We start from the raw sequence: 22,117 nt of genomic DNA, 5'->3' as shown, positions 1-22,117 counted from the left end.
ACACACACACACACAAACATACGCACTAACATCCCTCTCTGCAACATACAGACACACAAAACCTAATGACAGGCACTAGCAAAATCTAAAGCAGCTCTGCAGGCAGAACGTGCTCACTGAAGCCATGCAGTGCACACCCAATCTGCAGCGATTGGTGTCTTATCGTTATGTATAATAAATAACAGTGTTTAACAATAACAGTGCTGCTGAGCTGCCTGTGCTCACGCCCTGCCGACTCGATGCTACTAAGCCATTTCTACGACATGGTCCTGTGCAGGGGAAACACACAGAATGAAAAGCAGGCAGGACGCGATTAGCTGGGAGAGATAGGCTCCGGCAGTGAAAGCTGCTTCATGTCGGAGTGGGCTCTTCCCAGCTTTCAGTCGTGTGATCTGCATGTCTAATAATGAGCAGATTTAGTCAATCCATCGTTTCTGGCATCAGTCCCTTACCTTGAAATGCTGTAGCTGAAGTATCTGGTCCTCAAGCTGTTGTCTCTTGCCTTCTATTTCTGTCTGCCTTTTCCTTTTCTCCTTGGAAAAATAATTTTAAAGAGAGAGAGAGAGAGAGATCTCATCAGAGAAATGGAGGCTTAAGGGTAGCAGATTCTTAAGAGAATTTAAGCAGTCAAACACATCTGTACAGATGTCACCAGTCCCATTTCACCTGCTCCTCTGTCTGCTGGTATGCAAACAGCAGCGTCCTTGGAACATGTCAGATAAGGACTAGCTGGTTGTTCAGTGAGCAGGAGAAACGCTCCCCACTCACTCGCGGCAGTAGGAGCAGCAACAGAGTACACAGTCCCAGAGGAGGGGAAAAACAGGCATAATAGCAAGGAGAGAAGTTAAAGGGACAAAGATATGCTTTTGCATTTTAAACACCAGGCCAAAAACATTGATGGCTTGGTGCAATTGTATGATCATGACATGATTAAAAGCCGGTGGGTTACATAACAGAGGGGCAGAGCCTGACCATAGACTGCATTTTTTCCCCACCTAAGTTAAAGATAAGGCTTTTCTTGGGATTGACAGGGAGAACATTTTTCAGTCAAATTGCGCTGGGTTTTGTCTGGTGTAAACGGGATGGATAATCTGCTACCTAGCTTTGTGCAGGGCTCAGACCAGCAATATGTACTAGCACCTAGCACATTTTGGCTCCCAAAATGGAGTTGAACAAGCATTCAGCTCCGCTTGGAAGCGGTTCGAAGGACAGCATGGTTATTTCCACACCTGATGCTTTTCAAGGTCTTGTTCACTGAGGTACTTTTTTGGGTCCAGATACCTCGTTTATCCAGGCAGCAGACTCTTTGAGGTATCTGAAGAGAAGGATTATCTGTTTTTATCCTCCTCAGTTCCTTTCTATTACAAAGGACCAACTGTTTTGCCTTTCTTAAGTCTTTTCCACTTTGTAGGGTGCATTTCTGTTCAATCATCGTCAGCCTGGATGAATCCGAGAGCTAGATCAGGTTACCTCTCCAGGAAATATTTTCTTGGTTTAGATTTTCCAGCCAAGAGAGAAATACTGGGCAGTGAACACAGGAAGACAAATAATCACAGCATCCCCAGTTTTTACTGGAACAACATTTTTTTATCGCCTAAGTGAGAAAGCATGTTTCTGTTATTTAAATATTTCAGTACCTGTAAGGCTGGGCTTGAAGACATTTGGGGATTCCTTAAGTCCCAAATTTTTCTGTTCCAGTTTCATATTTCCAGTGTCATATTGAGGTTCTGGGAATTCTCCCATTTACAGGGATTTCAAACCTTCATGTCTAGCCTCAAGGGGCATAAGATAAGAAGCTGGTTATGCCAAAATTAATTTTATTTATATTAGACCTCAAACCAGGGAATTTTGAGAGAAAATGCTGTATTTGCAAGGAAGGTTTTTTTTTTTTTTAGTGACAGGTTTGCTCAAAACAAAACAAAACGAAAAGTCAGATAACTGTCGTCCCACTGAAGGGTGAGACATTACAATGAGCAATAAGAGGATTACTGAACATGGAAGAGGCAAAACAGTCAAATGATGCATATGCCAAGCAATTCTGTAATACACTGCGTACATTTACACACAGGTTGTATGTGTATATCTGATCTACACATAGAGCTGTCTGGCATTCGTAAGTATATTACATCTGATCAAAAATACGTTGCAAGTAGCTTTTGGATAGGAAAAATGGCTTTTTGGAAAACTAAATGTCACAAATGGTGTCTGCATTCAGCTGAAAACTTGCCATCTCACTGCTCTGTGCATGCAGAAGATAATTTGTATGTTTGTACAGAGATAGCCATACAAAATTTATGTGTGCATCTTTAAAAATCACTCCTTACATAGAACTGATAGCTGGTGGAACATTCCTCCTGCCTTTCCTCCCACCACTCCTCCAATCTCCTTTCTCTCTTTGCATTTTTGAATGGAACAGGATATTGGATGGTTCAGGAGTTAGAAAAAAACAACATTCTTCAAGGCTCTCTCTTGCCATTTTTTGACTCTGCAATATTACTGGTGTATCTTTGGAGAGCAAAGAGCTTAGATCCTCTTCTCTGCTATTTCCTCAAGTAGCTGGTCCATTTTAAATGAGAATAAAATAGTTTAGAAGTGTTGTCATTACTGGTCCAACATTTTTAGGTTAAGGATAATTCTCTCCTGTTTGTGTCAAGCTGTCCAGACTGACAGATTGTTTGGATTTGATTTATGTGGACATTGACACCCCATGTCTGATGCTCCATAGGACAGCATAAGGCACCTACACTTAGACAGTTACCTGACCTACATACATATGTGTGTGTGTGTATATATAGATAGATAGATAGATTTGTTTTCAACCCCTTACAAAAACCCACTTACAAAAACACATGATAGAAATTGCCACAGTACATCCTCTGGCTGGTTGTGTCAAACCTTATAAAGGATGTGACAAGACAGCATTATAAAACATAGATGGAAACTTCTTTTCTTTATAAGCAAGGAAAAGCACTTAGAGTATTTTCCCTGTAGGCAACAATACAACAGACACTAAAATACTTCAACGACTTACTAACTAGTGGTCTTCTGTGGAATTGAATTGGAATGCTGCTCATGTTTCCATTTCACTGGCTTTCAGTCAGCTTGACTGCACTCCTTTACCTTCTTTCATTTTGGACCACAGCTATGGATGAGGAGCATGATGGTAAAAGTAATTTTTTCTTTTGAAGACTGCATGAATCACAGGATTTGTAATTAGCTATCAGAACTTTTCACCTTCAGGTCACTAGATCAAATTCAATTTAGCTTTCTCACAGTCACCAAAAGCTGTTATTACATGTATTTGTGGTTTATATATGTGTTCTGAAAATACGTGTTAAAAGACTGGATTCATTGACAAAAATCCCACTGAAATCAACAGATCAAGGATTTTACACAGTCAGTATAGGAAATTAGCCCCCCACCTAAGTATGTTCCCAGTTCAGGATTTACTGAAAATCCCAGGATGTAAAACACATGCTTAAAGCTGAGCATTTGTTAAAGTACTTTTCCACATTAAAACATATAAATGTTCCTCATTATTCTGTTCATCTGCTTATATCTTTTTTCTTAAGTATGCCTAAGTTACTAATTTACTAAGGTTCCTAGTGCCAAGAAGATAAAGGGCTCATTTTAAGCAAACAGTTTTACTCCAGACAGTTTTATTTAAGTTACAGTAATGTCCTATTTTTACAAAGCAGCCCCCATTGCTTCAGCCAGCAGTTAACGCTAATCACCTCCAATAAACAACCCCCTAACGTATCCTCCCACTTTCTCCCTCTAAACAAGGATGCACAGAGATCAAACCATAAGGGAAATTGCTAGAGGGAAGATGGGAACTGTGGAGATACTCAGATATGTGCGGCACCTCCGGCAAGCAGAGACTGCAGCGAAGCACATTTAACCACCCAACTGGAGCTCCTCAGGCACAGACATGATTTGAAGCCAAGCCGCGGCCGTGCCTTTCTGTGAAAGTCAAGCTGCAACAGGGACTGATCAGCAGTTATCGGCGCCTCATCGCTGCCGAAGCCACGTTTCACCCTGCCAAGGTAAATGGGGCTCGTGCAAAGGCTTTCCGTTAAAATTACGCAAAGCTCGCGGCTTTCAGTTTCATAAGGTTTTACGGCAGCAGCTTCAGGTGACTTTTGCCAAAAACTTCACCTGAGAAACTAAGTGAAACTTGCAAGGCAAGGGAGAAACAGGTATGAACTGCAGCTCAGGGAGACATCCAAATAAATCCCTAGCGAACCAGATTGGAATTTGCACAGTTCCTGCACCTTTTGGAAAGGGTAGCGAAAACTGTAGGTTGAGATGTTAAACACTCAAGCGCATCCAGTCCCCTGAAGCTACTCTGTGGACACCACTTTTTTTTTTTTTTTCCAGGAATTAAAGAGATGATAAAAACTGTGTTGAAAGGAGCTGGAGAAAATAGGCACTGAGGACAGTTTTACTGAAAATATAGTAGGTTAAAACAAGAATACAAATACTCATCATGGGATAGTTTCCTTCCCAAAATGGAAGAGAAGCATACACCCAGCATGTTCTGAATATTTAGGATGTTCATAGGAAAATCAAATTAAAACTTTACACCTCTCTTTCCACCAAAAATACTAAGGAAAATGGGAAAGTTACAATACTTAAATTTTTACTCACAGACCCAAATGATGGCAAAAATAAACCCCAAAACCCACAGGTCAAAGGGCAACATTTACATCTTGAAATCTGTTTAATGAAAAATGAGATTTATACCCCAGCATTCATATTTGGGTGCCAGAAGCGGAACATGTAAGCAACAAATTTATTTCCTTTTCTGAAAGCCATGATTTCTGAAAGGAGTAACTGCTGCTCAGCACTAAATCTGGCTGAGGTCACCTTTTCATTGCTGAAAAACAAACGTGTTTGATAATTGGTAAGCGAAGACCCCTTCCCCTTGGAAAAGAGACAGATGAGGGGAGGACAAAGCAGAGATCGATAAAATCATGACTGGCGCGGAGACAGCGAGGAGGAATCTCTAGCTCACTCCCTTCCAGCGTGAGAGCAAAACGGCATCGAATGAAACTAGGAGGGGGCGGTTCGAAGGCAGGTACATCAGGGAACTCCTTGCCTCAGGATGCCACAGGTGCTAGAAGACTACGGGGCTCTCAGGCAGACTGGACACAGCAAAAAGGAATCCCTTGAGGGTTACTAAATAAACCAAAATTACATTTGGTTTGGGAAACCCCTGAACTGGAAACGGTTTGCAGATGAAGAGGTACTGTGGTAAGCTTTGTCCTGTTTTAATGCTCTTCCTCACCCCACCCGTTTTTTTATTTATTTATGTCAGAGAGAGGGTACTGGAGGTTTAGTTTGAGTCAGGACAGCTGCTCTTGTGTTAGCTTGATCAAAATAATTTACTGTTAAGTGTCATACTTGTCCAACTGTTTCAGTCAAAAAAATCAAAGCAAACATAAGACCTTGAAAGATAACAAGTTATACCCAAATGCTTTTCTTTGACACTGCAGTCACAAAATACTTTAATTTTCCATTACAAAATCATTTTTACTGTTTAAAAATTTGCTTGCACAGTGTGTGAAGTGATACAGAGATTAGTTAGCTCACAGACTTGTAACCACCCATGGACAAACTTGGACCTCTAAAGCTGGGCAAATTCTCGGGGCAATAAATCCTTGGCCAAGACCTCTGCTATATCTGCCCTGTCAGAAGCACCTGAATTCTTCCGTTTAAAGCTAGCTCGGATGTGGTCAGCTGGCACTTCATGCAACAACACAGAAATTGAGTGCAATTCAGTTGTGTGTGTCTTCATTGACCTCACTGGGAAAATATGAGCCTACATCTAATGGCAGAATAAGATTTATGGTGTAGGTATTGAGAAGAACATGGTGGGAAAAGCAAAAAGAAAACAAAATAAACTAAAAGCCCACTGAGGAACCTGGATCTTGTGCTTGCAGCAATGACACAAGCAGAAAGTAGCAGCAAGATAATGAAGGAGTTACTGGTTGCTTCAGTGAACAGGTTTCTCATGGGTTTCATCTTGCACACCAAGCAAGCATCCAAACAAGCAAGAGGAACAGGTGGAAGAGGGAGAGCTTCTGCCTGTTATACTAATGGAAAACAAATGCACAAAAAATGGCAGTAGTAGAGGAATACTACTTCAAAGTAAAGAAAATAGTTAAAGAGAAGTATCTTCAAAGAACCATGTGAATTTCTTCAGAAAGGCATTATTTTCCCCATTCTGCACAGCTGGCAGATATTATTCCCTGCATATGTAAAGCTGACAAATTTTTAGGACAGCAAGTAAAGGGAACAAAAGAGATTCTGGCATCTCATTCTTCTGTTGACATTTCAGGGACATTCTGAACTTTGGGGGAAAAGGAGCTTCTGGATTGTGCTAAAGATTTCAAACTTCAGTTAGCACAAACCCAAGAAATCACTCTTCATGGAAACCAGTGCCCTGTTACAAGGTGAAATTCTGCTCGAGGTGGCAGTTTAAAAGACAGCCTTTGCTGTGGCATCTTCATCAGCTCTCAACAGTGAAATCAGATCTGTAGATTTGTTTCCTCTTTTGCAGCTCAGGGATAACTTTCACAGAAAAGAAAAAAATAAATAAAGAGAAGAGGTTAATTTTCTCCCTTTTTATTCTTTACTTGTTTCCACCTTTTTCATTCCCGTCTAGTCAATTCTTTTATTTTCCTGTTGTGTTTGAAGAGTGGGAAACTAACACTACAGCAGGTATCAGCAAAAGTTGCAATAATGCAGCCTAGTACTGGGAGTGCCTTGTGAAATACAGTTCCAAACATCTGCTGCTGTAAACAGCATACAACAGAAATCACAGCATTAGAAGTGGAAGGTGAAGAACTGAAGTGGAGACACTGGTACAGTAGGAAAAACATGCCTCAAGGTTGGTGGAAGTATGCCTGCTACTTTCGGATGATCAACACCGGCTTTCATTACTTGCAGCCAGTGCAAGAAGGTGGGGCCCATCGTACTGCCAAGTCTGTCAAGCTAGATCGCCATATGCACTGACATAGCTGAGTGTGGTCCAAATCTCATTGCTATGGGTAGCAGCAGGTATTACACAGCTTTTCGGATTACGGGAAACAGCTCCTCCCATAGCACCTCTCCTACCCTGCCCCCAGGAGAATCAGAGCTTTTGCTTGTTCATTTCCAACTTTTGTTTGCAATTACACCATCAACAAATATAGTGTAAGCTGTCAGCTTTGCTCTTTGAAAAGCTTTCCTGCAAGGCTCTCTCTTCCTCAATGCCCTGAGATCCAAGTTTGCCTCTCTAAGCTTTATCACTTAAACATGAGCCAGGAACAATTTCGCTGCACTGGATTACAGCTTATAAAGTTAAGGAAACTGAACACTCTGTGCTCCTAAGTAGTACTCAAGAAACTGGCCGTCCTGTTTCACTCTTACAGTCTTCCTGGGCAGGGGCTTTATTAACTAAAGCACAGATTCAGGACTTTGAATATCCTGAGTTTCTGGGAAATTGCTGGCACACCTTGTCGGACCCTTCCTATATCTGAGCAGAGCACACTGTACCTGGTGTAGGGTCTCCATGGAAGGCAGGGACAGGAGGATGTACAAGGTACTATTGCAGCGCTGCATGTCTTCCATACATATTCCATATACCTGCATATCTTATGACATATCTTAAGACAAGAAGCTGAAGAGTTACTGCTCAGGTGTATCCTTCCTCTCCTGTCTTATGGAATTGGCAAACTGATTTAAGTTGCAGGTTGCTCTCACAAGGATAGACTCCCTTTAGTTAGACAGCTTGCCACAGCATGCAAGAAATGTCTTGACATGTTGCTGTTGGACAGAGAAGAGATTTACTTCATACAGGCAGACTACAGTGAGGGAGTAAGCTGAAGAACCTGGAAGTTTTGGAAACATTTTGTTTTTCATATACTGAACAGGATCCTGCTAAGAGGAGGGGAGAATCACTTGGAGAGCTGCACTCTCAGGGTGAAAAAATAACAATGGCTTCAGGCCAGCAAAACACTTGCTTTCACTGCAGCCTTGTATCCCTTCTCTGTAGCAATGAGTGCTCGTGAAGTTGCTCATGCACAAGAGCTGGAAGGTTTGAAAGAGGTAAAGATATACAGTAACCCTGTAACCGACCTCAGTGTTCCTTGTAAGGCAGCAAACGTCTCTGGTCTGCAAACCCCTTTCTTGCTGACTTTGCCACTTGCATGCAGCAACACAATCTTTGCTTGGATGGGGAAAACACATTATTCATTCTCTGAAGGCTGGACTCCAGCATTTCAGACATCTAACAGTTGAGCTATCCTTGTGTGATGCTGAAGTGTGGGCTTCTCCTGTGCTGACTTGATAAAGTGAAAACTTTAGCTCTCTGTTCCTGTGCACATTATCAGTGCACCCCCTTCCTCCCACAACAGCACCGTGGTAGGTTCTTCTTGACTGAGCACCATCAGCCATAGTGGCCATCATCACGCGCTACCTCACAACCCACGCTTCAAATAAGAGAACCATACTAGTCATCCTACATGTGTGGGATGCCAAAGGAGGATTTCGTCTACACAGAGCCCTGCAGGATTCACACCTGCTCACTGTTTCTGAATATTAACACTTCATTGCTGCCACTATCCCGCGGCCAATGTCCCAGCATTTAGGGTCAAGTCTGCAACTGTAAAGGGCACAGTGGTCCATGAGTGGAAAAGATCTTCCCTGGTGAAGAGAACAATCCAATAAATAGCTGAAGAAAAACTTCAGCTGCCCTGAGCACTTACAATTATAGCTCCCTGGCCACAGAATCCAACCACCACAATGCACACAGACAATGACTGCTTAATTAAAATCACCATGCATCTCAAACAACAAATAAAAGGATGGCACAGCTCCCAGAACAACAGCTCTTAATGAAAAGTGATGAGTGCAGGAAGAAATTTCCTTTTGACAAATTCCCTCATTAGCGTTTTTGAAAGGGTGCACAACTGAAAAATGTCTCATTGAGATGGTGAGGCAAAATTTTTAGGGGGAAATCATGGCCCCACACATATCCCGTGGGGATATTCCCATGGATTTTGATGGAACCAAGATTTTAGCCACCATATCCTCTTTTTCATTGAATGCTACCGGATCACCAGAAGCAGTGGTTCAGGTCTAACACAACCCCCACGCACTTTTGAGTGGAACATCAGCATAATGGAGTCTTTCAAGTACAAAGAGGTTTAGGTGACTTGCCTTCCTTCCTGCCAGATCTGAACTGAAACTCAACATGGGCTGAGATCCACAGAAGCTGCTATGATTTTGACCACTGGTTACAGCAGTGCCAAATCTCCTCCTTATCCATTTACTATTTGATCAAGGGTGTCAGCCTCAGGAAGATGATCAGGTGCATTGCAGTTTGAATATCTTTTCTAAAGGCTTCCACTTTTTTTTCTGGAAAATGCCACAGTGAGGAAAACAGATACCATATGAACACCTGCTTAAATCCCACCCCTTATTAACTCCACATCACTGTTCCTCCCAAAACTTCAAAGTTTTAACACTAACCATGAAAAGGAGCTCAGGACCATCTGAGGCTTCCAGGGACTTTCTTTGTGTATCAGTTTTATCTGGAAAGTACTCAGCAAAGTGCTCAGTGGTAATATAAATCATGAAAGAGAAGATTTATCCATTATTCTGGATAATCCTTAGTACAGCTCATAAACTGATAGACAGCTGAACTTCATTACTTGATGTCTACTACAACTAACCTCCAGAATCATTTGTACTGCTAGCTGGCATTGACCTTGCTTTACTATAACTTGAACTGGATGGAAGATGCAAAATCTTCATTTAGCAAATTATGTTTCTGTCTGAAACTAAGGTGGACATTTTCTAGGTAAAGTTTCTCTTTTCTCTAGAAAACCAAAAAAATTTTGAAAGAAGCTGCTTTTAATCAATTACTTTTTCTATATATTTTTTAAAAATATATTATTGTTAAAAAATGCTAACCAGATATTGATGAGAGTTTTACTTCATAAAAATATAGCACAAGGGCTTTTCATTAGGCTGAACAGACTATTTGTAGAAAAATAGTTCATTAACTCTCTATACAGCCATGTTGCCACTAATTGGCCCCATTTTAAATCCATGGTGTTCAATATACATCATTCCACTGTGTGCTGCTGAAAAGGAGAAAGACAGGATTTGATTGGTATTGGCTTAATATAATCACATTTCCACAGCTCCACAAAAAAGCGTGCCTCTCTTTTTTTTCTCTTATGCCCCCTACACTCCTTAAATATCTCTTCAAGCTGCCACACAGCACGTTGTATAGCTCAGAGCACATCTGTAATCGTGACAAGAGGTTGAATGGAGATGGAGAGAACAGAGGAGTGAGGAAACAACTATACAATGCTGATCATGTTCTACAAAGCACATGCTGATTGTACCATTTTGACAAGCATTAAGAAATTGTAACTCTTCCATTAAGAAGTAAGTAAATCACAAAGATTTTAATCCATTTTCAGACATCCAAGGTGAAGCTGTGATTCTTTACGCTAATTTTCCCCTAAACAAGCTCCTGGTGAACATCTTTGAAAAATTTTTTTGGCTTGTTGAAAACTTAGACCAGAATCACCAAGCTTGTGATTTTAGCAGAATTTGTTTTTCTCATTTGGCCACTTTGATTGTACTTATGATAGATATTCCCCCTCGAGCAACTAAAACTTCCCTCAGAGACAGAAAGTAAGTGGGAAAAAGAATTTAGACCTTCTGCTGTGGAAAGGGAACAAAGTGGTCTTGCCAGTCAGCACGGAATAATGGCCAGAGTCTGTAGGGAAGACACCAGCCCTAATTTTGATACTTGAATCCTATCCAACTTTCTGCTTGTTATTTTCAAAGTAATGGTAGAAAAGACCCAAATGAAGGAATTAATACATAGAACTGGGCTTTGTGTTTTAATCCTTACAGTCCATTTGGATTAGCCAATTATTTCAGAGTCTCAGCACTTCACAACAAAATGTTTTCACTGGAGGCTTCCTCTCTTAGCTTGAGAATGTGGCAGCTTGCCTACCAAATGCGAGGCTTTCAGGGTTGACCTGTGTAGCACACTGGATTTCCTAGTGCAACAGTGCTGCGCTTAGCAGCTTTTCTATGCAGGGCTTTTCTGTTGCTGGAAAATGCCTCTTGCTGTTTGTGAGATAAAGTTATTAGCATAAAACTCTTTCTTCAAGCTTCTGTCTGACAATAGTCGTGAGCTAAGGATATTCACATCCTCTGTTACTTGGGTATCTGCTGACAGAAGTGCAGTTGCTGGCAGGTTTGAGACTACACTTCTGCACTCAAGGGAAAAATTGCCTTGTTTCATGCCCAAGGGAAAGAACAAGACAAAATTCCCAACAAGTACAGAGGGACTCACTGTGGGAGCCTGAGACCTGCTGGCTTTCAGTTGTCATTATCTTTTCAAACTGGTGATGCTAATGAGATCATATTCCAATTTACCAACAAAGCATCATTCTGGCTGTTTTCCTTTCTCTCTGAAAAGGCTCTAAGGTGTTGGGTTTCTCTTGCTTTTTTAACCATCCTTGCAGATCCAACACACTTCCACTTTGCGAGGGCTGATGTGGGTCTTGGAGGGCATCAGTGCTACTTTTCAGTAGGCTGGCAAGCTCTCTGCTGAGCCAAAGAACCCCATGCAGCAGCTGCTAGACATGCCATCCCCACAGCACCATGAGGTTTCTGCCTCCTCTCCAATTCGTAAAGGGAATTGTGTTACTCAGATGGGTGACCTGTGCTCTAGAAATCCTTAGTGATCAATGTGATCACGACCGAGTGTCTATCTGCTCAGCAAATAATCATGCTCAGTGTGCAATCTAGGTGCACTAAGAATCCTGTCCAGCCTCAGTCCTGGCTTCTTGCCTGTGCAGCACATAAAAGAACTGGCTTGATCTCTAATCAGCTAATATCTGGAAAGCTTATTAAATCTGACAGGTGTAGGATCACATGCTCCAACACTGAATCTTAACCTACGTGGGAGTCATTACCACTACATTATTCCTTCAGATCAGGCTTCCCAACATTTTGTTTGTGAATAGGAAAGGAACCACTGGGACATTGAGCTGAGGATTGCAGAAGAAATTCATCTGCCAGCCATCTTCCTGCATCGTCAAAAGCAGAGACTACACTGGTCCTAGCAACTTGAACAGTCTGCATAGCAGCTTCCCAACAGTATGCAGTGTAAATAAGAAGGCCTGGAAAGCAAGTGAAGTCTGCAGCATGTGCCTGCATGTCTTTTCCGTCACTGGTTAGCTGCATGTCCTCAAGGCTGGGCACCCAACACTGAGATCAGCAGAGGCTGTAGATCATAGGGGCTTCAGGTCACAGAAATACCAGGAAGCAGATGAATGCACAGTAACTGTCTGCTGCACTGATGGGAAAGACCCAGGGAAATACAATAAGGAAACACAGTTTGGATCTAACTGCTTTGATGCTTGACTCCAGAATTGCTGTTTATTCAAATTAAATACCTGCTCAGGGAAGCACTTCATTATGAAAATATCATTTTGTTTACATAACTTATTGCTTGGTATTAATCTCAAACAGCATTTCACTCCTAACACTTTGAATTGTGTGAAGAAATGGACCTCCTAGCAAGTGGCGACACACCAAGGGAACAACTCTGTGCAGCTATTTTGCCATTATCACAGCAAGGTGGCTAAAATGCCTGGATGAGTTTATAAATGGGAAAGTTTCTTCCACACTGTTGAAGGTTGCCCTGTTCAGAAAACTGTCTGGATTTCTCTGTGATTTGCATCTTTGCTGTGAGATGTATTTCAGAATTCACAGCTTCAACCTCATCTCAGGGATGGATTTGACTGCTGTGTGTTTTGTGCAGGTCTGTGTGCACAGGTGTTCTGAGAGGCAGGGGGTGAAGCAAGAAAAACTTCAGAGTTTGGGCAGATTTCATACTTAGCTGACATACCTGCCTGGTTTAAAAACTGTGAGCCACTTGAACAGCTTATTAAATGGCAAACAGCGTGGTGAAAAATGCAGCCACCAGAAGAGGCTCTTGTCATTGTAACGTTAAGGATGTGGGCTGATTTCCACCTCTTCCTGCCTGTCTCCTCCAGTCAGGGCAATGTGAACTGTACTTTTGAACCCCAAGAAGACTGCCACGCAAGTACAGTTGAACCACTGATGTGCAACTCAGCCACCTCCACCTGTGTCTCCTGTGGTTCTCTGTGCTATGAAGCTTCCCCCTTCTGCCCAGGTTGCATTATTTTATAACCTCAGCTCTCAAAACGGCTTCTCTCCCCCCTTCCATGGAGCATTTCTACCAGTATTGTTCTTCTGTTCACATGAAAAAGCACCTCTGCAGCAATTCTTTTTTCCTGAGAAGCTGATGCAGGGAGAGAACACAACTATAGATGTGTCCCCTCCCAGAAGTCATAGTCTTTCTCCTTCAGATAGTTACTCCATCCTGACTTAGAGGACACACTACCCTGCATAACTGAGCTTCCTCACTGCTGGGCAGCTTCCTCTCTGCAGTTCCCCAGGGAGTTTTACCATCCTTCCTTGAGGCTTGATTGCTTTAAGCTAGGCACCTTAGCCACAACCAGGGATTTAGGCAACATTAATAAAATCCATTAATAATAATCTTCTGTGGTTGTCTTCAGCCTTTTGCTCTGCATGTTCCTCTAGGAGTCTCTGGTCAGGGATCTGTTTTTTGTTCAGCTCTACCTGAAATATGTCTTTCTCTTCTCTTTCCTTCTTACAGAAAGAGATTTTACATTGCTGTTCAAATTCAGCCCTTGGATAAAGGTGGATAAATAGAGCCTGTGGACAGATCATTATATTTTTAGATGATTTACACACTCTGATCTCCTGCAGGAAAAGGTAAAAGTAAATGGTCTAGTCTCCTAAATTGTCTGCATAATTTAAGTGATAACACAAATTCTAAGGAGCCTACTTCATCTCCTGTCCCTGCAGCCTTTCTGTGGTCTGAAAGATATACAAAACAAAGATCTCTGATATTTCAAACAAAAAGACCTTAAGAAACATGCTCAAAAGGTCAAAAATATTGAATGATGTTGGCCAAGAGTGATGGAAGGCATCACATAAATTTACTCACCCACTTCTGGCATTCTAATATAAGGTCACCTAGTAAACCCGAGTTCAACATGATATTTGCTCCATGCCTGTGCTAGATTAAATAAACCACCACTCTTTCCCCTTTGACAGTATAAATCAGTTAGTTTGCATGCTCTCTGCATTTAGTAACATTGTGATAATATGTTTCTTCCCCAAAGCTCAGTCAAAATGGAGCCTCCATAGAACTAGTTTCTGCATTAAAAACCCTTGTTTGAGAGACAGCCTTTGTGTTAAAGAGTTTGGAGGACAAAGAGACACTTTATATTATAAATTACTTTTGAATGGGATTGGAAATATAGCATGCTGTGACAAACACTGACTGCAGAGCAGACTATATTAAATAGTATTGGCTATTATGTCATTTGAGTACAACTTCAGACTCTGAGGTCCCCATCTCCTGGCCTGTGCAAGGAATCAAATCAGCCACCAACTAACATAGTTTCTCTACCTGTTCAAAGGCATTTTGAAGTGACAAGTGGTCAGAAAAATGAGACAGCCTAGGAGTGAGGACAGAGATTTAACATGTCAGTGAGCATGAAGGCACATGACATCATTTTGCTAGTTATTTAACTCACTTGAGCACAGTAAGGCTTTTTGAGCCCTTGGTGGCCAGGTCACTCCACAGCTTCTGAGGCAATGCACTGTTAGCAGAGCTGACTCTTCCAGCCCACAGAGCAGAAGCATCTGATTTCTTGACACTGCTTCTGGCAAACCTCCTCAGAGACACTGTATTATATTGATACAGGGCTCATGTTCTCCCCTCTCTTTTTTTCAGTTGCAGAGTAGGGAAAAAGAGGAATAGAGGGACCATGACAACTCCACACTTACCTGAGAAGGGTCAGTTGGCTAAGTGAGGTGGGAATAATAACTCACACTTTTGTTTGTTTCAAACTAAGCTAAAGCCAGCTTTGCTGAAATCCACCTAATGTTTTTCATCTCTCCATATTTTCAGGAAAATCTTGGCTCTACACTGAACTATTTACATCTTCTATATGAAGCTAATTAAAGGTTGATAGCTGTGTCATTACCTGAAAATCTGGATCATTGCAGAGCCTGAATAGTAAACAGCTACAGGCTGAGGAACAGTTCTGCACAGAACAAACTCACACTACTTCGTAGAGAAGAGGGTCCTTGCAGGAGGGGACTTGGAACTAAAAGCCTTTGTCCACAAACAAAAGATACATCCAAAACTTTCCTAGGGATGACAGGATATTCTGGGAAGCCTGTTGGGAATTTACTTCCAGATATAGCAGAGGAGATAAAAAAGACCAGAGTTCTTCTTCTGGATTCCAACTCCCTGCACTTTAGTACTTGAATGACATGTAATTCAGTTATCCCTTAGAAACAAGGAACCCAGTGGAGGTCTTTTCGCTCAGGTCTCAGTGTTAGTGGAGCATTAGCCCTGCATTAGCTTCCATAGACAGGAGCTTCTGCACTGCGTAAAACAACCAGCTCCCCTAGCTCAGGCAGAATCACACCTAGCTGCAACTCCCCACAGGATGGGGAGCAAGTTTAAGTGAGTGGAGGTATTAGAAGCATCAGTAAGGTCAGGTTATTTTTGCTCATATGGAGTTCGGCAAACAAGACTTGTGTTCTAGACACAGTGTAAGAGTGCTTCAATATTCACTGTGTGTGAGATTATTTAAAAGGACAAAACTACCTTCATCCTCATTCACTCCTGCCCATCACTCTTGGTTTTTTTGATGGCCTGTTTGAATCTCGAACTGCAGATATGACACTACCTACACTATCTTGATTTGGCTTCCCACTGCTTCCCTGCCAAAGACTTCAGTTAGTCTGTCAACCCCTTGATTCAAAGACAGTCTTTCTGTTCTATATTTGCACAAAATTTGACATAAAGAGGTACTAGTTCCTGCCTGGGGCTGTTATGTGTTACGGCAACAATATCATAGCCAGTCCTAATTGCTACATGCAAGAGTTCTGTACAAACTAAACAGCTTCCAAAATCTGGAACGCAAATGGATCAAAACCTAGCATTTTCTGAAAACCACCACTTTCTCAAATTCTGGCCAAGCAGCTTTGTGACCAGATCCTTGCACTGGTATCTTGCAGAGACAAACCATTGTGTTCCTCCAGGAAGATACAACCAGAATGTGCCCTCTCTTTTCCTGCTGTCGTTTCAATATGTAAGTTTTGCAAAAGCTCAGGGAAGATCACATAGTGTTTTGTCATTAAACCCTAACCATATTTGGCTGTGCTATAGAAGCTCAGTTCAGTGCTACTGATGAAATCAAGATGTTTTCTAACTGTCAGGGCAAAGATTCCTGAGGTGGTTGCTCAGAAAGGCAGGGGGAACTAATTTTCCACAAAGACCTGCTCAGGATTTCTGGCTTATTTATATGCTGATCTTTATTGCTGAAGGACGCCAGTCTGCCACCCTATTAATACCTAAATAATAACATAACTTAAAAAAACAACCCCAAAAAACAGTAGTACTTCAAGTATCTCATCACTGGCATTTTCTAATGACTTTGCTCCTCTCCCATTGTCTTGAATGTGAACAGAATGAGGTCACTGTTTGCACATCTGCAACACATGCTCTTCCAGTAAATGAGAATAAACTTTACAGACTACATCACCGATCTGGCAAGCATCTGCCTACTGTCCCACTGAAACCATCTGGGATCCACTTGTGACAAGGGTCAGCTTGACTGAAAAATCAAAAAAAAAGAAAAAAAGGAAAAAAAAACAAGCTCCCAGGAATAATATATTTTCCTCATCTGTAAACTACTGTCACAGCAACTACTTAAAAATGACAAGCTGTAAGACTAGCTACCTAACACAAAAGTAAGAAAAGAGGGCACAGCACCAAGCTGTTACAGAAAGCTGAGTTTTGCTTGACAGAATGTGCAGTGTCCACTGGAATTTGATCATGACATGAGTGATGTCATGATGCTACCGAAACACAAGCTTCAGTTCCTAAGATGGGGGGAGTTTCCTAGATATTCCTCCATTCAGACAGGGACTAACCTTAGCCCAATTTACAGAGGTGCTCCAGCAAGAAGACAACTGAAGACAAAGTTCCCTGCAGAGCATCTTGTTCTGCTGGATGAACAACAGAGCCAGAAAGTGAGGTGCTATTGATCAATTCATCTGTGCTCTCCACAGCCCCTGAAAACCAAATCTACAGGATTTGGTCAGGAAGGAATTGGGAAAGGGAGTCCTGTGTCTCCCTTTTGCTGGCAGCCAGGTACAACAATCACATGGACTCCCCTGAGAATGGATGGGGAACGAGGAATGTGAGTAGCAATCAGTAATATTGCAAACTCTTTTGTAATATTTATGTCTGAAGTGGCAAATTGCCGGATTCCACTACAGGCAGGTGTGCGTACCTCCTCAGTACAGGTCCGGCAGGAAGAAGAAGACTTAACCCCTTTCCATCCCTCCAGAAAAACACTAAACACAACCGTTCTTCATTTCGTCTGGCTTTTGCTAGTGAAAATCCAACTTAAATCATTAAATTCCACTGACTAGCATTACTTAGGGCAAAACACATTTTGTAATTTAGACTATCTACTCACATTATCCCAAAAGATGGCCTGTAGAGGGTAGGAAGAGTTTTGAATCTACTTTTGCCAGGTGCTCTCAGAGCTGTAAGCATCACAATATCTAGAAGCTCCTTTTTGAGAAGCAATGTCAACACGTTTCTACACAAAACCTGGCTTGTTCTTCTGCTCTGGAAAAAAAGTAGTGACTTAAATAAACCTCTTCCTGCTCACCTTTGTGAGCAAAAGCACTCAAAAGCAGTCTTGACTTCTCTGGAAGAGAGCACTTTTGTTGAAAGATCCTCCCTGCCCCCCTCAAGAACAACAGCATGTGAGGTATACGTTGTACAAGGATGATTTTTAAATGAAGATTAGGAAACCCATGCTTTTCCAAAGGATGCCTTCAGGCTCAAAATCAGTTCTGTTCTGTACTGTGATAGCCATCAGTCCAACCACACAGCACTCTTCCAGCTGCTAGCCATTTAGACAGCAAAGCAACACTAATGAAAAGAGAAAGAGTTTGCCTAAAAAATTTCTTTGCATCCAAACTCTGTTACACAATCACACATGCTCCATTATATGATCTTTTCCTTCAGAACATATTAAACATGGTTCTTATGGTTCTTGCTTGCAAAATAAAGATAATTACTTAGCACAACTCTCCAAAGCACATAGTCAATCATTTGACAATATCAACTATGCACAAGAGCTGTGGGCAGTTGGAACACAACAGAATCTGGGTTGCCACCCACAGAAAGATATGGTTTCCTCCCCATAATATTCTACTCCTTTTCTTCAGGAACTGGCAGAAAGTCAGGGAGGAATCCAGAACAGAGCAATGCATCACTTTGTTATCATGGGCTCCTTTGTTTCAGTCTTTCAGACTTGAATTACGGCAGATTATTCTGCTGCAATCACTACTAACAATTGAACCCGCTGTCACTTCACTGGAGCAGGAGTACACCCCATAGCATAACTTGTCATTTAACTCCAGATCACGCTCTGCCAGGCTGTCATGGCAATGCAGGTAAGGAGAAGGGCCTGAGGGGGGTCTCTTCATTTTTTTGCACAAGATGTTCATGCCTTGGGAAGTTGCACAGGGTAAGAACAGCCACCAGTGTATTGGGGGCATGCACCATGAACATCACACAGCAGTGTGGCTGGAGGGAAGTACCCAGTGGTAGCAAAGGTGCAGAGAATTTGAGCTCCCAAGTGGAGGCAGCAGAGACTTCTGAGCTCCCAAATGGGGAACCAGGAAGGATATTATGATTCTTGGACTCATGATTTCTTTTCTGGTCTGCTTTTGGGACTGCACAACACCTCACTGTTCCTTTCTTGCAGATAAGACTGTGTTTCATCCTTAACAAATATAATAGATGCATAAAAGCAACAAGCATAATTTCTTCTGAGTCCCTCCCCAAACTCTTCTTCTTTAGGAGCTAATGTAGTTAACTAGGCTGCAATATAAAATGATCATCCATAGAGTCTGCTTCCTGCAGTTGGTTTAACACCTCTGCTATTTTTAGCATTATTCTGAGAACTGAAAATATGTTTTGATAAATATGCTGTCTTTTAGGCAGGGACATGAACAGTGAATCAGTCTATTTATATTAAAGTCACAAGTATCACCACATCCAAGCCACTGGAGGGCAAAGGTCTGTGCAATGCATGTTTTCTGTTTGTTACCAATAATTTATTCCATTTGTGTAAGGCAACCAAAGGATGAGGGGAAACTCAGACTGTGTTTATCTGCAGTTTAAGCCCATTGACAGGGTGTATGCCTAAGGCCTGTGTGTTACTGGAAGATCACTGTTCAATTTCCTACAACTAGCTACAGTGAGAGCTGGATAACCTACACATCATACAGCTCAAATGCCTTCTGGAAGGAATTTTGTGAGCTGGAATTATAAGTAGCAATCTCAAAGACTGATTCAAAATTTCCACTATGAAAAAATTCTGGTCCCAGTCTCATCAGCAAAATAGATTCCTATTTTGTCTTATGTCTTCTGTGTTCCAGGTCCTTCAAGTTACGGAAACTGAATGATGGAGGATACAAAATCACTTTTTAGGGCAAAACCTGTACAGACAGAAAAAGACTGGCAAACATAACTTGATTACAAACATCTATTCTACAGATCACACCTCAAAAAACTCTTTTTCCTGAACCTACTCCTCCTTCTAGTCTTCAAACAACACCCTACACTCAGGAAACTTGTCAACAGATGTAAAATTCCCATGGAAAAACACACATTCCCCAGAAGATGAGCATGTAAGACGAGAGAATGAACAAATGACCAACATATGGCAAACGTCACAGAACTTTCCGACTTTCCCAGTGGCCCACACCATATCTCCTTTACTTACACTGAAATTTCTTTTTGGTATCTGTCTAATTGAGTTACATAACTCAGAGCAATAGCTCATCTGTAGCTTGAAGTTTACTTCTTCCTTCTACTTTACTTTAATAAGTTCTTCTCTGTTTTTTTCTGGCTGTATCAGTTGTCCAAACAAACTTTGCCTCATTTGTTTCTGGCATCTGAACACACATGTATGTGTTCCTGGTATAGAACCTACCAGAAAAGACCTTTTGCTAAATTACATCATTACTCTCCATCTCTAACACACTGTGGTATCAGCTTTTTTCCAAGAGACAAAAATTGTATCAGTTCCTTTCTATATAGGTAGAATTACTTCCTAGTTTTATCTGCTTTAAGTGCTGAGAGAAATGACTAATAATCTGCAACATAAGCCAATCATGCTGACTTCAGAGTACCTACTTTTATTCAAAGAGTACTGAACTGGAACTAAATACAGCCAGAGCCCAAATCACATTTTGCAAATGGGCTTATAATGGTTATAATGGTTAAATCAAAATAAAAAGTGGGACTTCTCTAAAATTAAAGGCTTTCAACTTTTTGATTTTATATTTAGAGTATGGGCCTACTCTGTCTGAAAACGCAAAGCATCTGTGTTCCCTTGGGGCAGTGAAGTAAACTATGTCATGCTTAATGGGCCACTGGATGGCACTAGCATCCAAAATATCACTGTCAGCGTAGCATTTCTTAGGCCACAAAAAATGACCACAGCCCTTGGAAGAACACTCAACAGCAGCCCCTTGGCAGCCTGCAACAGCTCTTCCATCTCTGCCAAAACTGCACAGGTTAGAAGAAAAGTAACCTGAAACACTGCATAATATGTCACTTCACTGTTTGTTACAGCTGCATCCCAAGAACTTCAGCTGCACTGAATCTCTTTCAGGATTTGCTGCCGTGAAGTTGAATTTGAAAAACCATTTAAGAAATGAATGAATTCTGCTATCTGTTAGATGGATGCAGCTCTCTGTGCAATGGATTATGGGAGGGGGAATAAATGAAACTAAAATGTGACTATCTTCTTTCGAGTCATGCATTAGAAATAGTCTAACTGCTCCTGCTATGCTAGTACTTGCATCAAACACTGCAGTTTTTGTAGGCAAAGATCACATTTGAATCTGGTTAAAATTATTCTGGACCAAAGTCAGTGAAGCAGCCTGCAACCAATGGAGTTTATGGAGTTTGTCACAGCAAACATGTTCAGTAATATTTGAAGAATCAGGCTCTATATTTTTATTGCAGTATTTTGCCTTTAAAAAGGTGCCTGTTGTCTGACTCAGATTTGTCCTTTACTTGGGGATAAAATAGAGAACTTGAATTATTTTATTGTTTTGTATCAATACTGGGATACCCTGGAGATGTTAGGCTTGGGACATGTCTCTTGAATGATCAACATAGCATCTCTAGATGGCTGGAGGAAGTCATTTTAAATGTTAAGTCTGTGGAGTTGTTGTGGCAGACCAGAAAACTTGCTTGAGTATGTCAAGAGATCAGGGTCTCCACCAACTGCTTAAAGTGCTGGGAGGAATCCATTCTTTCCAATGAAATTCCAAGCTGGGTAGCAATCACACCACTCTTTCATACTCCCTCACCAGGGCTAATTCTTCACTTCATATGACAAACAGGGAAAGACGCCTTACATTTAATGTTCTCAGTGTAGATATTAAGTCTAAGTGAATGACATGTTTCAAAGTGTGAACCCATCTTTCAGCAACTACTTTTCTTATAAAGAGCCAACCATAGGGGGAAAAGAAGAAGGAAGGGTGAAAGAAAAGGGAGGTAAATAACAGTTGAAGCAGACAAAGAGTTCTGTTTCTGAGTGTAAATGAAACACAGCTGGTTTACAGCTGTACTGTATTTCCTCAGAAGGTAAGGCATTAGGGAAAATGAGAATGCAGTCACGCTTTTTTTACCATTGGGATGGTACAACAGTCTAAATCACCCTGTCCATAAGAATGATAATAAAAAGCCTATCAACTGCCCACAACCTTGGTAGTTCTGAGACAGGCTGTTATGTAGGAGATGGTAGGTAGACAGCTACTTTACTTCCAAGTCATCCACAGGCTCCTGAGGGGGAAGAATAGCCAGGATACTGACTTCAAGGGCTGTCCAGAAACATTTCAGATGAGGATTTGG

At 41.5% G+C, this 22,117-nt stretch overlaps 1 protein-coding gene and 1 long non-coding RNA gene across 2 annotated transcripts in view; one reads left to right on the top strand and one right to left on the bottom strand.

The window, feature by feature from the left end:
• LOC106485131 (paralemmin-1) overlaps nucleotides 1–22,117 on the bottom strand; it is a 127,589-nt gene that overhangs the window by 78,870 nt on the left and 26,602 nt on the right. The window contains exon 2 of the mRNA XM_067316729.1: nucleotides 453–533. Coding sequence (XP_067172830.1) covers nucleotides 453–533 — 81 coding nt within the window. The remainder of the gene's footprint in view (nucleotides 1–452; nucleotides 534–22,117) is intronic.
• On the top strand, nucleotides 3,827–20,533 carry LOC136995378 (uncharacterized). The gene is made up of 2 exons (XR_010886951.1): nucleotides 3,827–4,046; nucleotides 19,627–20,533. It is a non-coding gene; the product is annotated as an uncharacterized lncRNA (long non-coding RNA).

This window comes from Apteryx mantelli, chromosome Z (assembly GCF_036417845.1).
Source record: "Apteryx mantelli isolate bAptMan1 chromosome Z, bAptMan1.hap1, whole genome shotgun sequence".
Classification (NCBI taxonomy): domain Eukaryota; kingdom Metazoa; phylum Chordata; class Aves; order Apterygiformes; family Apterygidae; genus Apteryx; species Apteryx mantelli.
Note: the sequence above shows the minus strand (reverse complement) of the source record. Positions and strands in the feature narration are given on the sequence as shown.